Here is a 21,701-nt window from a genome sequence, read left to right as displayed (position 1 = left end):
GTTAATTATATAAAAGTGCATTAACTCATAAAGTGCTGGATTTGCTGGTGAATAGACCAAAATGCTGACCCTATTTAGATAGAGGGGGTATTTCTTTGCACATGGATTTTAATGACCCTATTTGGTTGGGCCACGATCGTGGCTCTTCGCACTTTATGGGTTAAATTTGTGTTTTCCAGTCGCGCTGTTCACCTTTTAATACCTCATTAAATGCGTGTTTCCCAATCCACCCGTTACCAGATTTTGTTGTAGGTTGTGACCGCTAGTGTGGTCATTCTTGTGACTAGCTGAAGTACCCGGCGTTGCCCGGAGAGGGAGTGGACGAGAGGGAGAGAATGGTGGGAGAGAGGGGAAGGGTGAACAAATTTATCCGCACGAAGAATGCATGAACCGCACCGTTTCCCAATAATTAAAGGAAATTGTAATACTTGTGTCACTACCACTAGGTGGCGCTACAAGGTACAGATTTCGGTTGGTAGGGAGTACCAATATGGCGGCCGCGTGGCCTCATCAGTGAACTCATCGGCCGGAAGTTCCTCTACATTATAAAACTCATTGGTGGAGGTGAGTTTAAAATGTTGCCACCTTGCGTTTGTCGTAAGTGGGTTGTTTACTTTCCTTTCTTTTTCATTTTGCGAGGTACAATTAACGAAGATCTTCCAATAAAACATTTTCACAATTTTACTCGTCGATCTCTGGATGTGTTCATTACCGATCAGTTTGCTATCGCTTGCCAAGCCAATGGAGTGCTTGCTTGAGTGCTTAAGCCACTCGGCGAGCACTCTACAAGTACAGGCTATAAATAGGTAATGTTAAACATACCCCAAGGTGTTGTATAATTAGCAAGCATTTGGCTGGTTTTTTTTACCTTTTATAAAATCATTTAAAATCATATGCTGAGATAAATGTTATATGGTAAATTATACACTGTGATTTTAGTCGAAAGCTAAAATATATATACTGTATTGAGTATATACCGCGTTTGCCAAGATTTGCATCATACGGTTACTACACCGCCTTGCCTCGTAGCATTGGATGAGATGAACATTATGGATAAAAATTTATTCCATCCCGACTTTTATTCTGTTTAATGGGCCTCGGGCCTAGTCCAATTTTGCTACCTATTAGACGAGTTGTAAACACAATAGTAACGATATAAACAAATCAGCTCCAGGAGGCGTCATTCCACAGCTATCGCTACTTGCACTTGGTATGGCATTGGCAACGGCAAGCAAAGAGCGGGAAATACATGGGGAAGAAATGATGGAAGTGGGAACGTCGGCGGAGAAAGACGGCGAAAAGGTGCTCTCTTCGGATGCTGGGGAACCTTCTGTCGGTCATACCAGGGAGGAGGACGTAGAGAAGGTGTTGGAGGTGGACAAAGAAAGGGAGGTTACGGTTCAGACGGAAGGAGAACGACCGCAGCGGCTCTGCGCGTTCCCAATCTCCCGCATCAAGTCACTGATGAAGTTTGACCCGGACCTGGGACTCGCCAATCCAGAGTCTGTGTTCCTTATCGCAAGAGCCGCCGTGAGTCCACACCGCGATATTGTTGCTTTCTCTCTCACTGGGGATGGGTACTACAATGTTGGCACAATTATGCAGGTTTGATGGACCTAATTGTCCTGCCTTGAAGATCCTTGTAAATTAGAGAGTTCATAGAACACGTTACCTATTTCCTATGAGGAGGGATTTTTGGTGTTCTCTGAATCTCAATATTCCCAAACGTTGAAAGTGCGAGCAAAGATTTTGATTGTCAAAGTACTGCTAAACTGGAGGGTTTTGGAAGTCCGAACGATACGATTTGTGTTCTGCAGTGTTCAAGTATATAATTCAAATGAAATGAAGCAAAAGCTTTAAAGGCTGTAGGAGAAAATAAAAATTTGCAGAAGTTTACCGCCATTGACGCAGTGTCTTTTGCACCACCTTATTTAACACTAACTTAGTTATTTTATGTTTTTGTTGTTTGTGTCCTCTATGATGTCCCTAAAAATAGTACATTTCCTGTTTTTAATTATTTTCACTTTTGTTTGACTGCCAGACGGGCACATATACTCCTCCAGTGCTATAGGCACACAGACGGGCACATATACTCCTCTTGTGCTATAGGCACACTGACAGGCACATAGACTCCTCTCATGCTATAAGCACACAGACAGGCACATAGACTCCTCTCGTGCTATAGGCACACAGACAGGCACATAGACTCCTCTCGTGCTATAGGCACACAGACAGGCACATAGACGCCTCTCGTGCTATAGGCACACAGACAGGCACATAGACTCCTCTCGTGCTATAGGCACACAGACAGGCACACAGACAGGCACATAGACTCCTCTCGTGCTATAGGCACACAGACAGGCACATAGACTCCTCTCGTGCATGTGTGCTCGGGATGACAGTCCATACAATTTGCCAAATTCAGAGCCAAAGTACAGTACTGCTAAACTGCAGGTTCGTGTTCCAATTCATGTTCTGATTCGTGTTCAAAATATAAAATTAAATTGAAATTAAGTTGTTCCTTGATCATAGACTGACATCTATAGACAGAGTAAATCAATTGCTTAACCCCGTTCTATGCTTTACGTGTGGATTAGTTATTGTGGCTGAATTGATATGAGTGCATGCATGTTTGGGTGTGGTGGTGGTGGTGGTGGTGGTGGTGGTGGTGATGATGGCATAGGGGGAGGGCTGTGGCTTATTTTGACCACAGATACTTACTTTTGGACGACACCATAATGTCCTAACTTCCATACTGCAGACAGGACAGCCAGCTTATTCTTTCATACAAAATCAAAGCTCGTGGAAGAGCAGGTGTTAGAGAAACAAGTAAAGCAGATGACAATGGAAGGAATAAATTGTTAGAGGGGCAGGGGTGGGAGAGTGACAGGGACGCATCTGAAGAAATCCTTCAACTTGCACTACACCGACGTAGAAAAAGAAAGGAAAAGAGTACATTGACGGATTGAGTCAATGCAGCGTGTCTTCCCATGACGGTGTATACACAAATGCACACCTGTATTATTTGGCTTCTTCATTCCAAGATGGGTCTTTTAGGCAACATGGCCTTCACTCTTGGGTTCTTCGTATCAGAATTGGGCGAATTGAAGAAGGGTTGTTGGCTTAACGGTAAAACTGGCTGGCTTGAGATCTTAGGGACCTAAGTTTGAGCCCCTGTCAAGCCATTGAATTGACACCAGTTGGGTTGACTCGGGCTGTCATCCTTCCGAGCTCGGGAAAATGAGTACCAGCTTACTGATAATGGGGTTCATTGCATCAGCGGCACAGCTGCGCCCCCAGCAAATGATGCAGCCACCGGCTGCATTCGAACCACTGATTTACTCATTTCTGAAGATTTCCATTTGCTTGTGCTGCTTAATTGTGCTGTAAGGATCATGGCTCATTCTCATGATCAATGTAATAGGGGTTGCTACCAACCAAGTGCATGGTAAACGGATCCTAATAAAACCACCTTTTAGTTTAGGGTAAACGCTAGGTAAAGTTAGGGTAAACGGATCCTAATATTAAATAATAATTCACATGCTTGCTTATCAAAGTTGTTATGGCGTACCAATATATTTATATTTCTGTCCAGGCCATCACTACCAGATGAGACAGATATTGGCAACTATCATGTCTGTATCCTTGGTTAATAAGACGGCAAAAACATGATACAATATCACAGCAATGGGTCTTGCCCCTTGTTTGATCTTCCTTGTTGTTGCTTCCCTCCTCCCTTTCTTTTCCTTTTTACTCCAGGAAATGTTTGTGGAGTTAATGGCGCACAATGCATTTGTCTTTGCACAGAAGGCGAAACGTAAAACTTTACAGCGTAAAGATCTCGGTAGGTAAAGGATACCTTCCCACCTTGTGGTTCTCGTCACCTCCTTGCTTATTTTTTAAACATCTGGCCGATTATAATTGCATCCTTAAATGAAAACATCCTCATAAACTGGTCATATTCCCTCCTCCTTGGCCCTCTCTCGAAGAGCGATGCTTCCAGACTTTGCCTGTTTCATCCTTGGTATTATCTTGAGATGTTTGTAACAAGTTTGTTTCTGGTCCCAGGCTCTTGGCCCGAGCATCGGCTTGCTTCAAGACTGAGCTATCCCATCTTGCTTTATCACACAACTTGGCATTCCTTTTTGTGTCCTCGTAATCTCTCACCAGCTTTGTTCTTGCCATAAGCAGATGTTGCAAAAATTAGTATAAACTCTGCATTCAAGTTTACTAGGGCATGCCCGTACTATATATAAGCTAGGACGTGCCCGTACGTGGGTGCCCGTTCCTTGCCAAAAAAAAAAAAAAAAAAAAAATTTGTGTAGGGGTGTGTGTGTGTAAACATCCTAGGGCGTGCCCGTACGTGGGTGCAAAAAATCATGCGTGCAAACAACAACAACAAAAAAAAACTTTGAAACCACGTGGCAGTAACGACCACAGAACCCCCCCCCTCTATTTACATGAATGGTTTGGTCCATTCGCAACGACCACAGAACCCCCCCCCCTCTATTTACATGCAATGGTTTGGTCCATTCGCAACGCCAAAGCGAACGGCGAACGGCTAAATCGCCATAGCTCGGTAAGTACTTGTCCGATTAATTTCAAACCTTGAAAAGGCACATCCTCGGGTCCCCAGCAATATACCTGGCAAGTTTCAAGTATATCGGACCGGTAGTTGTCGAGAAATCGTTGTCGCATACATACACACACACATACACACAGAGATTACTGGAATTATAGATAGATGAAGTCCTGCTTCCTGCCCTCCCTTAATCCATCCCTTCCGTCGTGTTACCCGGATATTGCACCTGCCCCTCACTTGTCATCAGGACGTTCGAACCGTCCGGTAGGGCTCATCGTCCCCTTTACTACGAGGCTGATTGGCATCGACCTCCTTTGACTCGCTTCACCACACTGTTACTCTCCATGAATCTTTCCATTTCGGTAGGAAATTTTCCATTCTACCAATGTGCACAAAATGGCTGCAAGGTCGAACCTCCTCAACAAACCTGTATCCCCCATGTGAAGGCAGTTTCATTAACGTTGCATTTTCATTTGAGGTCTCCCAACCTGGCACATATCTACGGTCCTTGCGACTCGGACAAATATGGCCATCGTTCTAGCAAGAGCCTCATAGTCAGGTTCACTATGTCAATAAATTATATTTCGTTCAAAATCATGGTAGATTAGCAAACCTAAACATTTTTGGAAAGGTTATAGCATAAGGAAACTAAAAATCAATGTTTACATTTGGAGAGATACCTGTATGGCGGCCATTTTGGATTTTCAAAATGGCCACTGTAAAATACATATTTTGTTCTATTTCTCCCTCTAATTACCCTAAAAACTTTTTAAAATATACTAAACCTATATTTTCAGGGACAAGGAATCCAATGAAAGTATCAAATTAGTGCTATGGGGAATGGTAAGACACGAATCAAAGGTTTTGAATTGCAAAATACTGTCTTTATATTCGCGATAAGTTGCATAATCAAATACATGTTATCATTTTGTACAGGCAGTTAATAACATCAAAATGTGTCACAATAATTCATATCACCAAACATACACAGGCAGTCAGCAAAATCATATATACACATGCAGTCAGTATAACTTCACATCCACACAGGCAGTCAATGACAAAATATACACAGGCAGTCAATGGCATCAAACATACACGATTACAGAATATGCCATTTAGTGTTCGTCATCACTGTCCTGTGTGTCGTATCCGACAATATAGTCCGCATCGTTTTCACAGTCCGTTCCACACAAGCAAAGGTCGGTCAAATTGATTGGCAAATCGAATTGGTCGAATGGTCGATCGAATCGAATTCGATGAATCGAATTGGTCGAATTGGTCGATTGGTCGATTGGTCGAATTGGTCGAATCGAATTGGTCGGAATTGGCAAATGTAAACATTGATTTTCAGATTTTCCATGTAATAACGTTTCCAAAAATGTATAGGTTTGCTCATCTACCATGATTTTGAACAAAAAAACATAGTGAACCTGACTATCAGGGAAGCAGCAAAAAAAATGGACAGTTGTTGAATAATGATGGGGATAAATTCTACAAAATGAATCGAAGTCTTATGGCAACACAATTTGAGGATGGTGCCCTATCATGAGAATTGTAAACCTGGTGAGTTGTTTAAATCAAGTTCTAGCAGTGTGGACAATAGTAAACGTCCTGCTGCCAAGCCAATCCAGGGATCGTACCCACAAGCATCAAAATGACTAATGACTAAATACGTACTGAGTGAGAGATTCCCCCGAAGCAAATTCCATCAGCATTGGAAACTTTGAAATGCTGCTCCACCAGCAACTGGGTTTCCATAGAGACAATTTGCTTTGCAGTTGTGCAAGTTTTCACCTCGAGGTCAATTGTTCAACAGTTATATCAGTAACTACCAGCCAAGGTGGTATAAAAAGCTGGTCCATTATTGGGAATGTGGCAAACAAGTTTTGTTTGCATGAAGATCTGGATGCTTCTTTGGTTGTGATTTGTGATTACATTTTGAGGATCTTGAAGTCCTTGGTGTTCCAATCAGCCACAATCTATGTTGGTCAGATCATGCTTCGACATTACCTCAAACATAGAGGATCTTGTACCAAAATCACATGAAGGGTGAGGACATCAGGAGACATCAATGTAGTTTTACATGAATTGTGCCGAGTAGACAATACGGTTTGACCAATCAGCATAATGGGCATAAATCAACACGGGATTTGAACCGAGGATGTATCGTCATGAGAAGGTTAACCCGAATAACCTTCATGACATTCCTCCTATTCTGCTCATGGGCTTGCAGGATAGCCTAGAGGTCGTCGCTCAGTTGTCAACCTGGGTGTGAATCCCGAGCCAGCTATAAACTGTCGCCCTGGTGTTTCACAGTCGGGATGGAAGTTCAACTGGCATCCAGTCTCCGGCATTACTTGGTGGATGTTAAAGATCCCACGGTGTCTTTCGCAAAGAGTAGGCAAGCTAAGAGTAGGTGACCACCCTGAACAAATTCCTACCCTAAATGCTGCTTGGATGGCAATGGCAAACCACCTAACATATGATGATGATGGTGTGTCATCGCTTTTGATGAATCTTTGCCCTTCGTTGGTGTACTGACTAAGCATTGTGCATCCAGGTGAGCAGGTGCCAATGAAGGGAGAAAAAAAAAAACCACCAAGAAGTGATTAAAGTGATAGAGGTGTGTGCTGTCCTTCTCCCACTCTCTATTCCTATGAGCATCGTTGGCTGCAGGTGCAGTAAATGCAACGTGGTCTGATGCACATGGGCCCAGCATACTGGCCAGGTCGTCGGTACGATGGCGGCTGCCCCTGATGTCCAAAGTGGACACAGCTGTCTGCAGATGCTGTGCAGAGATTCTGAAATTGGTGCCACCACTGACTTTCCTGGGCACACTTATTCATGATGTACCGCTGCCTAGGCTGACCTACATGTGTAGTTTGATATCTGAGTGGTCTTATCATAGCTTTAGCCGAAAGAGGTATCCCCCACAAGGCAGTGAGGATCCATTACCCTGGACAAGGGGCCCATACCAGTTACTGTCGGCCAGAGTCAGCTGAACCAGGGACTCGTAGGGCAGGGACGTCACTCCCTGAGGTGGCTGAAAAACAGATACCCTGCTACCCTGGGCAGCCAGAATAACCCTTGCTTTGGAAGCTGCTTCAGTGCATCGACACTCTGTGAAGAGTATGGTACATCAGAAGAGAGAGATTCTTCTCATGAAATATGGGTCTCATATCCTTCATATTCAGTAGCTCATGTTTCCAAAAGTATTGATGATCGGGGCCTCAGTTGCATTTCTTGCCAATAAGAAAAGGCTTCGGACTCGTCTTATCAACCTTGTCATATATGATGTGAATTTGCAAATTCTGTTATCTTTTTCAAATTTTTCACTTTTCCCTCCAGGGTTTCAAGTTTGTGGTGCACCAGCTTCTCTGGTTATCCCCCATCCCTTCTGGCAATATTTTTTTACCCCACATTAACTTACCTGACCTAACGCTTTTTCAGTTTTCTTTTCACCCCATCTCCTCGATCCCCATTCCATTGCTTGTTGTGTCCACCTGCTGCCCCACTGTCACAATGCTGCCTTTGCCCTCTGTTTCCTTGTTCTTCCATTAGCCTAGATTTCTGTATGCAACAATAAATGGTTATGTGCAAATGCAGGCATGAATTGTGCTGTTAAAATATCTTGTAACAATGACTTGTCTCTCGTTTTGTTGATCACCACCAGACAGTGTCATCGACACGGCAGATGAGTTTGCATTTCTCGAAGGTTAGTAAGCCACTCACCTTTATCGTTTTATTTCTCTGCCTATGGGGTGTCGCTCAGAGATGTGTGTGTGTGTGTGTGTGTGTGTGTGTGTGTGTGTGTGTGTGTGTGTGTGTGTGTGTGTGTGTGTGTGTGTGTGTGTGTGTGTGTGTGTGTGTGTGTGTGTGTGTATGTGTATGTATGTGTATATATATATATATATATATATATATATTGTTGCGGATCTCAAACGTCGGCTCTCCCCTTATCAAGAGGGGGTCAGTCCCCTTGTCCTTTTATCTGGCCGACGCGAGTCCTGGAAGTTATAACGTTCCTTCCGGTCGGTGGTAAATAGGGTTGTTGGTCGATTTTTAGTCCTATTACCTAATTACTACCACCGACCGTAAAGCAAGGGAATACCTCCTGCTCGAACCACGGATATGGATGGAAAATGCCGAGCGGATAGCAATCCGCGATCCGAGCTGTTATCAGGTGACTAGACCCGATTCTAAGCGGTTGCGATCGTGCCACGCTTACCCAATTAGAGAAAAGGCTGATGCGATCGGATTGAGAGGAAACCAGGAAAATAGGAAGAACAGATGGGTTTATTAATTATGTACAGAGAAGAAGAGGAAACGAAAGGAATATACAAGAAAGAAAGAGAAAGGAAAAGTACACAGGGCAGTCTTAACTACAGGCTTAACTTATTCCCTGGACAAACGGGCCCGTCTCACATACAGACACTCACACAGGGATTGCAGATGGTAGGGTGGAAGGTCACCAGCCCGTCCAGGCTCCAGTCCGGCTCCGGTCCAGGCGATGAAGAACCCGGCAGGCAGCTCGTATTGTAACGTAGCGCGAACGGACAATTAGAATGACGGGGGGAAGGCTGGTGTACTGGCATACGTAATATTCGCACAACTCGCGCCAAGCGCTCCCTCCCAAATGTCCTGCTTTGAAATACCAATGCCAGCGAGCCCTCTTTGCACTGTCCTTTCAACCACGATCAATTCTTTATCACACTGCAAATGGTGCCAGTCCTGTTCAACCACGATCAAGCGCATATACTCTCTAGTCCTTGGTAATCACAACAGTCCTTAGCGAGAGTCCTGTAATAATCAGCCGACCCTCCAACAGGTCCTTCAAATCGCATCAGTCCTGGACAGTCCTGTAAAAGGGCTTTGTGTGCTGGCTTTTATAAGTCAAGCCAGCGATCGCTCCGCCAGCCCCAACCATGCCCTGTCAGGCGATGTCACTCCAGCCCTGGTTGGCTGGTTATCGCTTACCGGCCCCGCCCTGACGACTGGGTGACGTGGCCACACCTCCTCCCTGGCGCTCCGCCCCCTTTTTCCGGGCTTCACCTCGTGGCTGATGGCGGCGTTGAGCGAGCTCACGGGCAGCGAAGGCTGCTGCTGCTGGCCAAGGAGCGTACCAAATTGGGAGAGGCCATGGGGCACAGACTGGGGAGCGCGCTTAATGGCGTCGCTTGGAGGGAGGCTGCAAAATGAACGAAAGGGCCTACTCTTATTTGATCGACGCAACGCAGATTCAACTATTGGAAAATTGCCTTATCTAACACATACTAAGAAATAACTGATGTCCTATGGTGAACTACGTGTTGCTTGTGGCCTATCTATGGGGTGCTACCTTTAACCTTTAATGATGTCATATTTACAAGCAAGTGTGGGTTCTCAAAACAGCAACTATATATATATATATATAAATATAATGTATGTTGTTCCATAAATAGGCCCCAATCCATCGGCGGCGCTGCTACGGTCACGGGCGTGGCTAAATTTGGCGCCACAATAACCATGTGCGCGAGGCCGCCATTTTGTGCACTTCCTACACGTTTTAAAAATTTGGTTCGGGCCTCGTATCTCACTCCTCGACACCAATTGTTACGGGTCGCGGACAAGATGTTATATTGACCGAGCGGTGGTGTATTACCGCGACCTAACAGTTCCCCCGATTCTTCCCCAACCCTGCCTCGTGGTCAATGGCGGATGAAGGGAAAACCGCCCAACATGCAGTTGGCAATGCGAATTGCAATTGACGAAAAGGGGGGAATGGAAGTGTTGGGAGTGGGAATGAAGGGAATCTATCTCTTCCACTGGTGCAATGGAGTATTTCAATTAATGGGAGACACAGCCTTACCCTAAAAACACATAATAAGATATAACTATTGAACAGGGGTATTCTATGATTGGCTGTGGTGTGGATGCTTTATGGACTAATTATGGGATGCCCTTTGACCTTTACACAGCTCCGGAAGCAGGAGGCGCAGAATAAACAATAATAATAATTCACACAATCAAAAAAATATACAGTCCTCATATCCGCAACAATATATATTGTATTGTATTACTTAATGCATGACGATGACCCTGATGGTTATGCACACTCGCCTCCGAGTTGGGTTCATATCTAACTTGGGTTTGAATTTGGGCCCAGCTATAAACTCCCATTCCGGTGTTTCGCAAACAGGACTTGGCATCAGCGTGTGTGCTGTCCCTCGGATGGACGTTAAACTGGGTTTCACATGTATGGATGTCCTTCGGATAGACGTCTGCTAGAATTAGGTGGTGGATGTTGAAAGATCCCACAGTGTCCTTCACGAAGAGTAGGCAAGCTATCGCCGACACCCTAAACAAATTCAAAATTCCTGCTCTAACCTACAGGGTGGGCACTCCATCAGCGGCACAGCTGCACTCAGAAAATGACGCTGGACTCGCAGCCTTGTGCTGCACACGCAAGAAGAGGAAGAATTTGCTGACAAATTCAGTTTTAGGGATTTTTTTACCGAGGGTACTTTGTGTCAACCATCGGGATTAGAGCAATATGAAGGGCAATCCTGGTGAGAAAGGCAGATTACCTCCTTTCTGAAGATCATTAGTGAGCCAGCTGGGATTTTATCACATGACATCACATGACAGCAACATGGTAATTCTTCTGAGACTAACTTGGTTTTCAGAAATTTAGAATCTAGATCTTTAAATCCGTTGCATTTATGTAACTTGTAAATTTTTGCCAGATGTCTGCATTTTGAAACTCATTCTCTCTCTGCAGGTGCGTTGGACTGAGCAACCTCTTGGGACAATGCCACATTTGGCTTATACCATACACAGCTGTTGAGCAAGAGTGTGGAGATGTATGTGTATATTATATTTTGTGTTGAATTAATAATTGTCTTCCATGTATTTTGGTGACACTCTTGTTCCTCATTTGATATACATTTGTAACAGATCTTATTTTACGATCGTCCTCTTTATTCGTGCGTTTGTATTATTTTTCTGGAGTTGATGCACAAACTTGCACATTACATTTGGCTTTAGTAATCAATCTTTTGACAGCATTGTCAGAAACAGATAACGTTATTGATGTCAAAGTGTTGTGGAATTGAGCATTACATCCTTGGTACTGCAGTTTCCTGCCAGACTAAGCTGATTTGTGAGGCAAAAGGTAAAAACCTTTTATATTAACAGCTCAGTAAAACAATCTGTCTCTGACACAGGACAGTACGAGTGGATTTTATGAATGCTTGTGGTGTTTTAAAAAAAGTTCTTCATGCCTTTTTATATAAAACTGGAAATAAAAAGAAGAAATATTGATTTTGTTTTTAATTTGAATAAATTTCTCACAAAGTGACATGGAGAATAATTTCTGCGCAAAGAGGAATGGGGTGGAGAAGGGGGGGGAGGGCGGTCGATTAGGGGGTGTTGGAAGGGGGAATGCAGGAAGTGAAAACGTGGATTAAGTAATTATACAGTCATGGCCAAAAATATTGGTACCCTTGCACTTTATTCAAATAATGCACCATTTCTTCCAGAAAATTGTTGAAATAAAAAAATCTTTTGGTGTCCACATTTGTATTTCTTTAGTTTGCAGTGGAGCAAAACAAAAAAAGCTGAAAAAAGTACTAAATCTTAGCTTATTCCACATAGAAATCCTAAAATGGCCCGGACAATATTATTGGCATCTTTTAGAAGTTGTTAGAAATAATTAGATTTCAAGCAGGTGATTCTCCTTTACTTTGGAATTGAACTCACCTGTGGTGAGCTGCAGGTGCCTGCAATACAAAAATCACTCATTCAACCAGTTTGAATGGAGAAAAGGAGTCATTCTGCTGTTTTGTGTCACTGTGTGTACTGCAATAAGCATGGAGAAAAGAAAGAAAACCAGAGAATTGTCTGAGGAGGTCAGACACAAGATTGTAGCCAAGCATGAACAATCTCAAGGCTATAAGATCATCTCCAGAGACCTTGATGTTCCGGTGTCCACCATACGCAATGTTATCAGGAAGTCTAAGGCCCATGGCACTGTAGGCACCCTCCCTGGATGTGGCTGCAAGAGAAAACTTGATCGAAGATTGCAGCGAAGGATTGTTCGAATGGCGGAGAAAGCACCTCAATCAATTGCCAAACCGATTCAAGCTCACCTTCAGACACAAGGTACGACTATTTCAATTCGCACCATCCGTCGCCAACTCAATGAAAGGAGGTTCTATTGTAGGAGACCGAGGAGAATCACACTGCTAAAAAAGCCTGACTGGAGTTTGACCAAACACACCTGAACAAGCCAAAATCCTTCTGGGAGAATGTCCTGTGGACAGATGAGACAAAATTAGAGCTTTTTGGTAAAGCACATCATCTCTATGTTTACAGAAAACAAAATGAAGCCTTCAAAGAAAAGAACACCTTCCCTACAGTCAAACATGTAGGAGGTTCAGTGATGTTTTGGGGTTGCTGTGCTGCCTCTGACACTGGGTGCCTTGAATGTGTGCATGGCATCATGAAATCAGGAGATTACCAAGGCATTTTGGAGCGCAATGTTCAACCCATGTGCTTTTGATCATGTGCTTGTTAAAGTGAACATCTCTCTGACCATTCTCAGAGAGCCTCCTCAGCGTCGACGAGTTTGGCATTTCACTCAGGCCAACTGACACGGTCTTCAAGCAGCCATCAATCATCTGGACTGGTCTCCCATCTCGACCGCCTCTGACATCAACTCATCCTGGGAGTTCTTCCAAAGTAAATTGCTCTCTCCCATGCACAGATTTATCCCATCTCGTCTTCAGTTGTCATACCCTTCCTCCCGTCCATGGTACACGGAATCTTGTGGTGAGGCTGTTGCCCAGAAACAACTTGCCTTCGTCTCCTGTAAAACAAATCCAACAGAAGGAAATCTCATTTCCTTTCAAAAAGCCCGAAACAAGTGTGTGTCCACCCTCAGGAGAGCCAGGAAACAATATCTCTCCGTTCCCAAGACCGAACTCTCTTATCTGTTTCCCTCTTCCAAATCCTGGTGGCGTCTGGTCAAATCTGTTTCTGGTGTTTGTTCCCCCTCCATCCCGTCCCTTACCTCAAACGGCTACACAGCTGACTCCGCACTTGAAAAAGCTGAATGCCTCAACTCTGTGTTTGCCTCTAAATCTTGTGTCCCAAACCCATCACTCTCTGTACCCAGCCGTACCCAGCTGCTCCTGGACTCTGTGTCCTTTCCTCCTGACAAGGTGGAAAAGTTTCTGTCAACCCTCGACTCTGATTCTGCAACTGGACCTGACGGCATCAGCCCACGGGTCCTAAAATCCTGTTCTTCCGCTCTTTCACCCCCTCTCTCTGTTCTCTTCACCCTCTCTTTTGCTCAAGGTCATCTGCCATCTGCTTGGAAATCAGCCAACATCACTGCTTTACACAAAAAAAGTGCAAAAACAGACCCTTGCAACTACAGACCATTCAGCCATCTCCCAATTATCACCAAAGTCATGGAATCCATCATTGCTTCGGATATGAAATCTTTCCTCTTCTCCAATGGCTTGATCTCTGATCATCAATTTGGTTTCAGACCAGGTCACTCTACTCTGGACATGCTGCTTCTGCTGTCTCAACAATGGATGGAGGTCCTCAATGCCAAACAGGAAATTAGAGCTGTCTCCCTTGACATATCACGTGCCTTCGATACAGTCTGGCACCCCGCTCTGCTCACCAAACTCTCCTCCTTTGGTATCCATGGAAATCTCCACACATGGCTGGCGGACTTCCTCTCTAGTCGCAGTCAACGTGTGGCCCTGAATGGGTTTCTCTCATCTCCTCTTCCTGTTCAGGCTGGAGTTCCCCAAGGCAGTGTTCTGGGCCCTGTGCTTTTTCTGGTCTTTATCAATGATCTCTCTGACTCTCTTGAAAATCCTCTCTATCTCTTTGCTGATGACTCCACTCTCTGCCGCTCCATTCCTCATCCCTCAGATCGGCAGTCTGCAGCCTCCTCACTCTCTGCAGACCTGGACAAAATCACACACTGGGCAAACAAGTGGAACATGTCTTTCAATCCTGACAAATCTCACACTCTTACGATGTCTCTCCGAAAAGACCGACTGGACAACCCTCCCATCCACTTTCTGAATAATCCTCTCCAAGAAGTTCTGTCACTCAAGCTTTTGGGTTTCACTATCTGCCATGATCTTTCCTGGGAAAACCACCTTTCCAAGCTGGCCTCCAAAGCCAGTTGCCGACTGGGCATCCTCCGTCGTGCGAAGTCCTTCCTTGGCACACCTGAGCTCCTCACCACATACAAGGCTTTCATCCGCAGCTCAATGGAGTACTGCTCTCCTCTCTGGGCTGGTGCTCCTGCCTCACACCTAGCTCGTCTTCACGCTGTTGAAACCAAAGCGTTCAGAATCATTGGAATCTCCTGCGATGAAGCTATCTCCGAGGGCCTTTCACTTACTCACCGCAGGCATTTGGTGGTCTTTCCGTCTTCTACCGACTCATCTCTGGCCTTGCTTCCCCAGCTCTCTGCGCTGTGTCCCCCAAATATTCCTACAGGTCGCACAAGATCTGCCTGCAACCCTCTTATGGTTAAACTGCCAAAATCAAGACCGTCTGCTCACCTTCACTCCTTCATTCCTCTTTTCTCCCGCCTCTGGAACAAACTCCCTCACCCTCTTCAATCCCACTCCTCCCTCCAGGTCTTTAAAACAGCTGTTCACCACCATCTCCTATCTTCCCCCATCCAAAACCTTGATCTTTTCTACCCCCGCTAATTTCACCCCAAATCCACTTTTTTGAAATACCAACTTCTTTCCTGGAAGTCCTTGGTGTCCTTGTGTTTTATACTTCTCCCACCCCCCTCCCCCTTCCCATGCCTCCTCCCCCCAAGCCCTCTCCCTTCCACACATCTCCCGATGTCCCTGCTCTCAAATGTTGTGTTTGTGTGCTTCCCCTTCTCTCCCCATCTTGTCTACCGCTCCCTCTTTTTATATATTTTGTTTGTCTGTTTGATTTTTTTTTTTTGTGATAAATGTTAGCTCTTTCACGAGCCTCGATTCTGTATACCAAAAAAAAAAAAAACCCGTGTCAGAAAGCTGGGTCTCCGTCAAAGGTCATGGGTCTTGCAGCAGGACAATGACCTCGAACACACTTCAAAAAACCTCCAGGATGGTTCAAGACAAAATGCTGGACTGTTCTGAAGTGGCCAGCAATGAGTCCAGATCTAAATCCCATTGAACATCTGTGGGGAGATCTGAAAACAACATTTGGGAGAAGGCACCCTTCAAATCTGGGAGAACTGGACCAGTTTGCACAAGAAGGGTGGGCCAAACTGCCAGTAGAGAGGTGTCGGAAGCTCATTCATGGCTATAGGAAGCGCTGGACTGCAGGTATTTTGTCAAAAGGCTGTGGTGCTACCAAATATTAAGTCCGGGGTGTCAATAATTTTGCCAATACCATTTCTTTTTATTCTCTGATTTTAAAGGATATATTATGTTCTGTATCAAAAACAACAGTTATGTAATATTAACAGTGAAATAAAGAATTGTGGAGACAAAGTACTTTTGTCAATTTCAACTTATTTTTGGAGAAAATTGTGAGTTATTTGAAAAAAGTCCAAGGCTGCCAATATTTTTGCCCACGACTGTACATGTTCAAGGAGCGGTGCAACAGTTGCGGGTGGGTGCAAAGTTCTCCACTGCTGATGAAAACATTACAGGAGCTGGAGATATATTAGCAAGTAGGGCTTGATGAACTACATAAAGGTCATTTGGGGATGAAAAGAAGTCTTTCAAGGAATGCACTGTGTACAAAGGTCTCTTATAACACAAATCAAGGTAATTCATTAAACGAAACTTGGATGATAGTGTATCCTTGAGCAATTGGCTTTATGTTTACTATTTCACTACATAAAGCAACAAACGATGGAGAGATTTTGATCACAGACCCGTCCAACCGTTATATCATCCTTAGGAGGAGGTCCAAACCAGTTTCATGGCAAGGTGTACACAGTGGCTTGCCATTGCCTTCTGAGTGCAATCCTTATTCTTAACCCCAGTCAACAATTATAATACAGAAGCTCATGAGTCTGTTGAGCCAACCAAGGAGTGTTTCCTGACTGGCCCAGCAGTTATAGCTTTATCAGTAGCAATGTAAGATGAACAGTCGTCTGGCTATGTGTCAATATATGGCAGCTTTTATTTTGTTCAAAACATGCACATAAATGCAAGTGGTTTTGAAAGGAACAGCATCCACACGTAATAACAAATAATGATACTTTTTAAAAACATTTAAAATGACTGTTAACGTACATACGCCGCAAAGCTAGCGGAAGGGAAATAACCTGATGGAGGGAGGGTGTGCGTGTGTTTGTGGTTAAACCCCATGCCATTTGCAACATGCTGATTATACCGATACTGATCTTGCACGCTCGAGGAGGTGGTAGCACCAGGCACCATAGAGGCAAGTCATGGGTACCATGAGGTAGATGCATTTTGTCTCTTAAGGGCAATGCATTCTGAAATGCCATTCTGCCACTGCAGGTAAAATTTTAGTATATATATATATATATGTATTTGATCACGCTGGTCTTCTAGCCATAAAGCAACCAAGAAAAGCTACACAAGGTAAGCCATTTACTGTTTCAAAGCAGGAGGATTAATTATATAAAGATCCTAGCCACCTGGGGATAATAATTCAGTGAGAGCTGATTGGTTGTTACCTCCAATTATCGGTGAGAGATGTGATTGGGTCTTGATATTTATATACTTGGACTGTTACCTTAACTGCATTCCTTGCAGCACTATTTCTATGAAACAGCTGCCTTCCAAAGGTAGATGCAACAGAAGACTATTCTGCCATAAATGTGTCCTTATTCATACCTACACATTGCAGTAGACCTTTGGTGTATTGCTGACAATATTTAATACCCTTTGGGGTTTTTATTAGGACTTTTTATTCTGTCAACCTCGATGGCAAAGCTCACACCAGGTACTGCCTCAGCCCCTTCCCCGTTGAATCTTATCCAGGATATGTGCAAATTGGCTTTTTCAGGAGATATTATGTAAACCCTGCAGAACCATAAATATGTGAGTGCAGCACTATTGAACTCGTAATAGACAGGTAAAAGGACAGGCAAAAAGGTAACAGCATGTTATATAGTATCTCATCATGAGTGCTCGTCAAACAGTGATAAAGATGCTCATGTCCAAAACCTCATTCATTTAAGTGTCGCAGTGATAGTAAAATGAATGGATATTCAGCAGAAGTGACTAACCTCGGGAGAAAGTTGTAAGTTAGGCTTATCGGATGGGACTGCCGTCCAGTCAAACGGTATTTCAAGTGGATGGAAAGTTATGAATCCATCATCGCAGTTATATCAGTCCCATCTCTTCGACATCAACTCACCACTGATGTTTTATGAATCTGGGCTTCATTCTGGTCATTCCACCTTGTGCGGGATACCTTATGACCTCGGAATGGCTATTGCTCGTCCTTTGAACTCGACATTCCCCTTGTCCTTTCTCTCCGAACTTTCCTCATACATTGACGGGTTGCCATATTTTCTCTCTCAAAATCGACTTTTGGTTATATTTGAGTCATTCTTCCTCGTATGTTCTCGTTTCTCCTGGCATTCTACATGCAATGTATTTCATCCTGTAATTTTAATTACTTATACCTTTATAACCCACCATTTAAAACGTATGCTATCCCTCGGTTTCATTTCATGGATTATTCTACTGCGCTGTTGATCGCTGGTCAATCTAAAACAATATCGCTGAAATTTTTTTCATCTTGCATATTGAAAAGGTTTATAAACTGTCTTTGATTCAGAACAGTGTTTAAATATTCCTAAACATCATTTCCTGGCAGAAGAGCCAAAACATCTCGGGTTTTCTTTCTGGAACCTCAATTTGTGAGAGAAGAGCGTTGGTTTTGGTCCCCTCTTTCATATCGAGCTTGTTGTTGTCATATTACAAGGTTGTTTTTCTCTTACAGGCAATTTCCTCTTTTAGTGGGGCGGCTTAGCCCAAATATTCAAAAGAATTGTGCATTTTGTGAAACAAGCACCAAATTTGGCACAAATGTACATTAATATGTTGCGAACATTTTCAGATATTGGGCCACTTGAAATTCCGTAATTTTTTTTTTCAAATTTTTTCAAATTTCGTAATTCCAAATTTTTCGGGTGACACCGTCACAATTTCGGTCTTCGAGGCCGGCCGATAGGCAAAGTGTGACCGGAAGGGACGAGGTTCTTCTGACCACGTGGCCCTCGATCTGGGAAGCGAGAGGCGTTCCATTAGTGGACGCGCCCCTCACGCCCGACTTTTGGGCGGCCCCGGCAGGCCGTTTGTTTTGACGTTCCGTGACAGGCCCCGCACCCCCACCTCCGGGCCGACCGGAAGCTTGTGCTGAGTACATCATACCTGAACAACTCAGTGAGGCAGAACACAGCAGTGCACACCAGGGTGACCCCTTCAGTGCATAAACCAATTAACCTGTCCACTGCAGGGCATATAGAAATGAAGTTATTTTCTGCATATAATAATAATATAAGTTCAGTTCTATATAACAATTTCTGTTATCACCACTACCACTACAACTACCACTACTACAAGCTTTGTCTGGAATTTTGTGGACTAACAGACAAACAGACATACAGACAAGCTGGGATCAAAACATTACCTCCTTCCACCATTGAGTGTAGAGGTAAACATTATGGAAATTATATCATGCCCTAGATTTAATTCATGCTTACCCGTGTATTTGCTTCACTGGTTCACAAGGTCTTTTGCATACATGTAATTCAGACTCTCGTCTTCATTGCTGACCACACAATGTTCGCAACATATTAATGTACATTTGTGCCAAATTTGGTACTTGTATCACAAAATGCACAATTCTTTTGAATATTTGGGCTAAGCCGCCCCACTATATCATATCGGCCGGCCTCGAAGACCGAAATTGTGACGGTGTCACCCGAAAAATTTGAAATTACGAAATTTGAAAAAATTTGAAAAAAAAAATTACGGAATTTCAAGTGGCCCAATATCTGAAAATGTTCGCAACATATTAATGTACATTTGTGCCAAATTTGATGCTTGTATCACAAAATGCACAACAGGTTTGCTATGCTGCTACACTATTTGGAATAAATCCTTTGTAATTTTTATTTTATTTACTGCTTAGAGGACTTTTCCTTGGCAGTTAAATGGAATCTGCTTCTCCTCTTTGGACTGGATTAACACCATTTCCACCATATATTGGAAACTTGGATCGTTATTATAAATTGTTCCATGGCCTTGTCTCAATTCTTATCAACACAGCCATCCACAACCACCAACACCTGCAGTTTTGGGAAGTATTTTCTCTTCTTCTGACTCTTGTTTCCTTCTCGTGTTCTCAACTCACAAGTCACATGGTTTATTTTTCGCATTCCTCTAATTCTCTTCAAATCATTTCAAATAATCCCACATCCAAAATCATGATTTTTTTTCTACACCCGTTAAATGACCCACACCCATACCAAAATTTTGCTTCTGTATCCGTCTTGTCCATCCCTTGCGTTCTCCCCTACCCCTCATTGTTACCTGCATCCCTTGTTTGTCTGTCTCCATCTATTTTTTCCAACTGCCCTGCTGTTGGCGTTTTCCCCTCTCCTACTGTTCCTTTTGTTATGTTGTGTCCTGATTCTGTCCTCGCTCATCCACGAGCCTTGACTATGTTTAAAAACCTGTAGTGTTCTTCTCTAACACCTTGTCAACAAAAAGACTTCAACTAGTGACACCACCTTATGAGACAAGTAAATATCAGTCCCAAATAAAAAAGCAGTAGTAGGCCATAATGAAGTATCAGAAAACCCAAACAAATGACAACTAGAACGCCACTCTTCGACGTCACGACGTCAACCAATATGCTTCCGCCCACATTATTACATCATCATACATACCTGTACCAAGTTTGATTTAAATCCCTTCAGCCTGTTCTTAAGTTATTGCGGTAACAAAATAATTGTAACTTCACATGGCCTCTGACCATTGACCTATTGACCCAAAGTCTAATAAGCTCATCTTTGCATCATAATGTACAATTATACCAAGTTTGTGCAAAATCCCATCAATGGTTCACAAGTTATCACGGTAACAGGATTTTTACAGAACATGACCTTTGACCTCTTAACCCAAAAATGTAATCAGTACATCTTTTCATCATTATACATACCTGTACCAAGTTTGACTTCGATCCCTTCAGCCATTCTTAAGTTATCACAGTAACAAAATTGTAACGTGACCTCTGATCTTTGACCTCATGACTCCAAAATGGAATCAGTTTATCTTTGCATCAAAATATATACAGTAATTATACCAAGTTTGGTGAAAATCCCATGACTGGTTCACAAGTCAGCTCGGTAACAGAATTTTTACCTGAGATGTCTGACATTTGGCCTTTGACCCCTTGACCCCAAAATGTAATCAGTTGATCTTTACATCATTATAAATACTTGTATCAAGTTTGAATTAGATCCCTTCAGCCATTCTCAAGTTATAAACCTATTACAGACTTTGACCTTTGACCTCTTGACCTCAAAATCAAATCAGTTCATCTTTATCTCATTACACATACCCGCACCAAGTTTAACTAAGATTCCTTGAGCCGTTCTAAAGTAATCGTGGTGCGGTGCTATGCGCACGACTTGTTTGCCAAGAAGATAAGCAACAACGCGGGCAACCAAAAAGAGTCTTTATTCCAAAGCTCAACTATAGCACTGAGGTGCTCGGGGCTGCGCGACCCGTGTATATCCCGAGGCCACGCCTACCCCTCAGGCGTGGCCGACACCCTCTTGGTGCGCGGAATGATGTCACCGCGCCAGCGAGCCATCGTGTCCGCCACACGCACCCCCCCCCCCCCCCCAGAATTCCCGCGCACCTGAAGGGTCAGTTTGCGGGGCAAACGGATGACCCGGCCGAAGCGCCCTCTGGCGGCTGGCGGCGTCTGGGATGCCGGGATGTCATCTGGGATGCCTCCGGCGACACCTGGGATGGGTGCCGAACCGGGGGGGGGGCGTGCCGGCGGGGCTGGGTGGTGCCGGAGGTCCGCCCGCCGGGGTGCGGCCCCGCCGCGGGGGCCAAGCCACTGGCGGGGGGTGGTCCACGTCGAGGTG

General features: G+C 44.0%; 2 protein-coding genes across 7 annotated transcripts in view; both read left to right on the top strand.

Moving 5' to 3' along the window:
- The first annotated feature begins 1,015 nt into the window (after positions 1 to 1,015).
- POLE4 (DNA polymerase epsilon 4, accessory subunit) lies at positions 1,016 to 11,921 on the top strand. 2 transcript variants are annotated; one of them, XR_010983408.2, is made up of 5 exons: positions 1,055 to 1,530; positions 3,760 to 3,844; positions 4,830 to 4,944; positions 8,256 to 8,297; positions 11,343 to 11,921. XR_010983408.2 is itself a non-coding variant. In XM_068108244.2 (4 exons), the coding sequence occupies exons 1-4, from the start codon at positions 1,213 to 1,215 to the stop codon at positions 11,354 to 11,356; spliced, it is 459 nt and encodes a 152-aa protein (XP_067964345.2). In that variant the 5' UTR covers positions 1,016 to 1,212; the 3' UTR covers positions 11,357 to 11,884. The 2 variants fall into 2 exon arrangements, 1 of the variants encoding a protein (XP_067964345.2); XM_068108244.2 differs by lacking the exon at positions 4,830 to 4,944 and having other exon boundaries at positions 1,016 to 1,530; positions 11,343 to 11,884.
- A 5,019-nt stretch (positions 11,922 to 16,940) lies between these two features.
- The window catches only part of IL7R (interleukin 7 receptor), a 34,032-nt gene continuing 29,271 nt past the window's right edge, over positions 16,941 to 21,701 (top strand). For 2 of the 5 annotated variants that reach the window (XM_068108242.2, XM_068108243.2), the window contains exon 1: positions 16,991 to 17,163. The gene's annotated coding sequence lies outside the window, so the exon portion shown is untranslated. Of the gene's footprint in view, positions 17,164 to 21,701 lie in introns of all 5 variants that reach the window. The other 3 variants (XM_078773257.1, XM_068108240.2, XM_068108241.2) reach the window with 3 other exon arrangements.

This window comes from Myxine glutinosa, chromosome 2 (genome assembly GCF_964187855.1).
Source record: "Myxine glutinosa chromosome 2, kmMyxGlut1.1, whole genome shotgun sequence".
Classification (NCBI taxonomy): domain Eukaryota; kingdom Metazoa; phylum Chordata; class Myxini; order Myxiniformes; family Myxinidae; genus Myxine; species Myxine glutinosa.
This window is presented reverse-complemented; position numbering and strand designations above follow the sequence as displayed.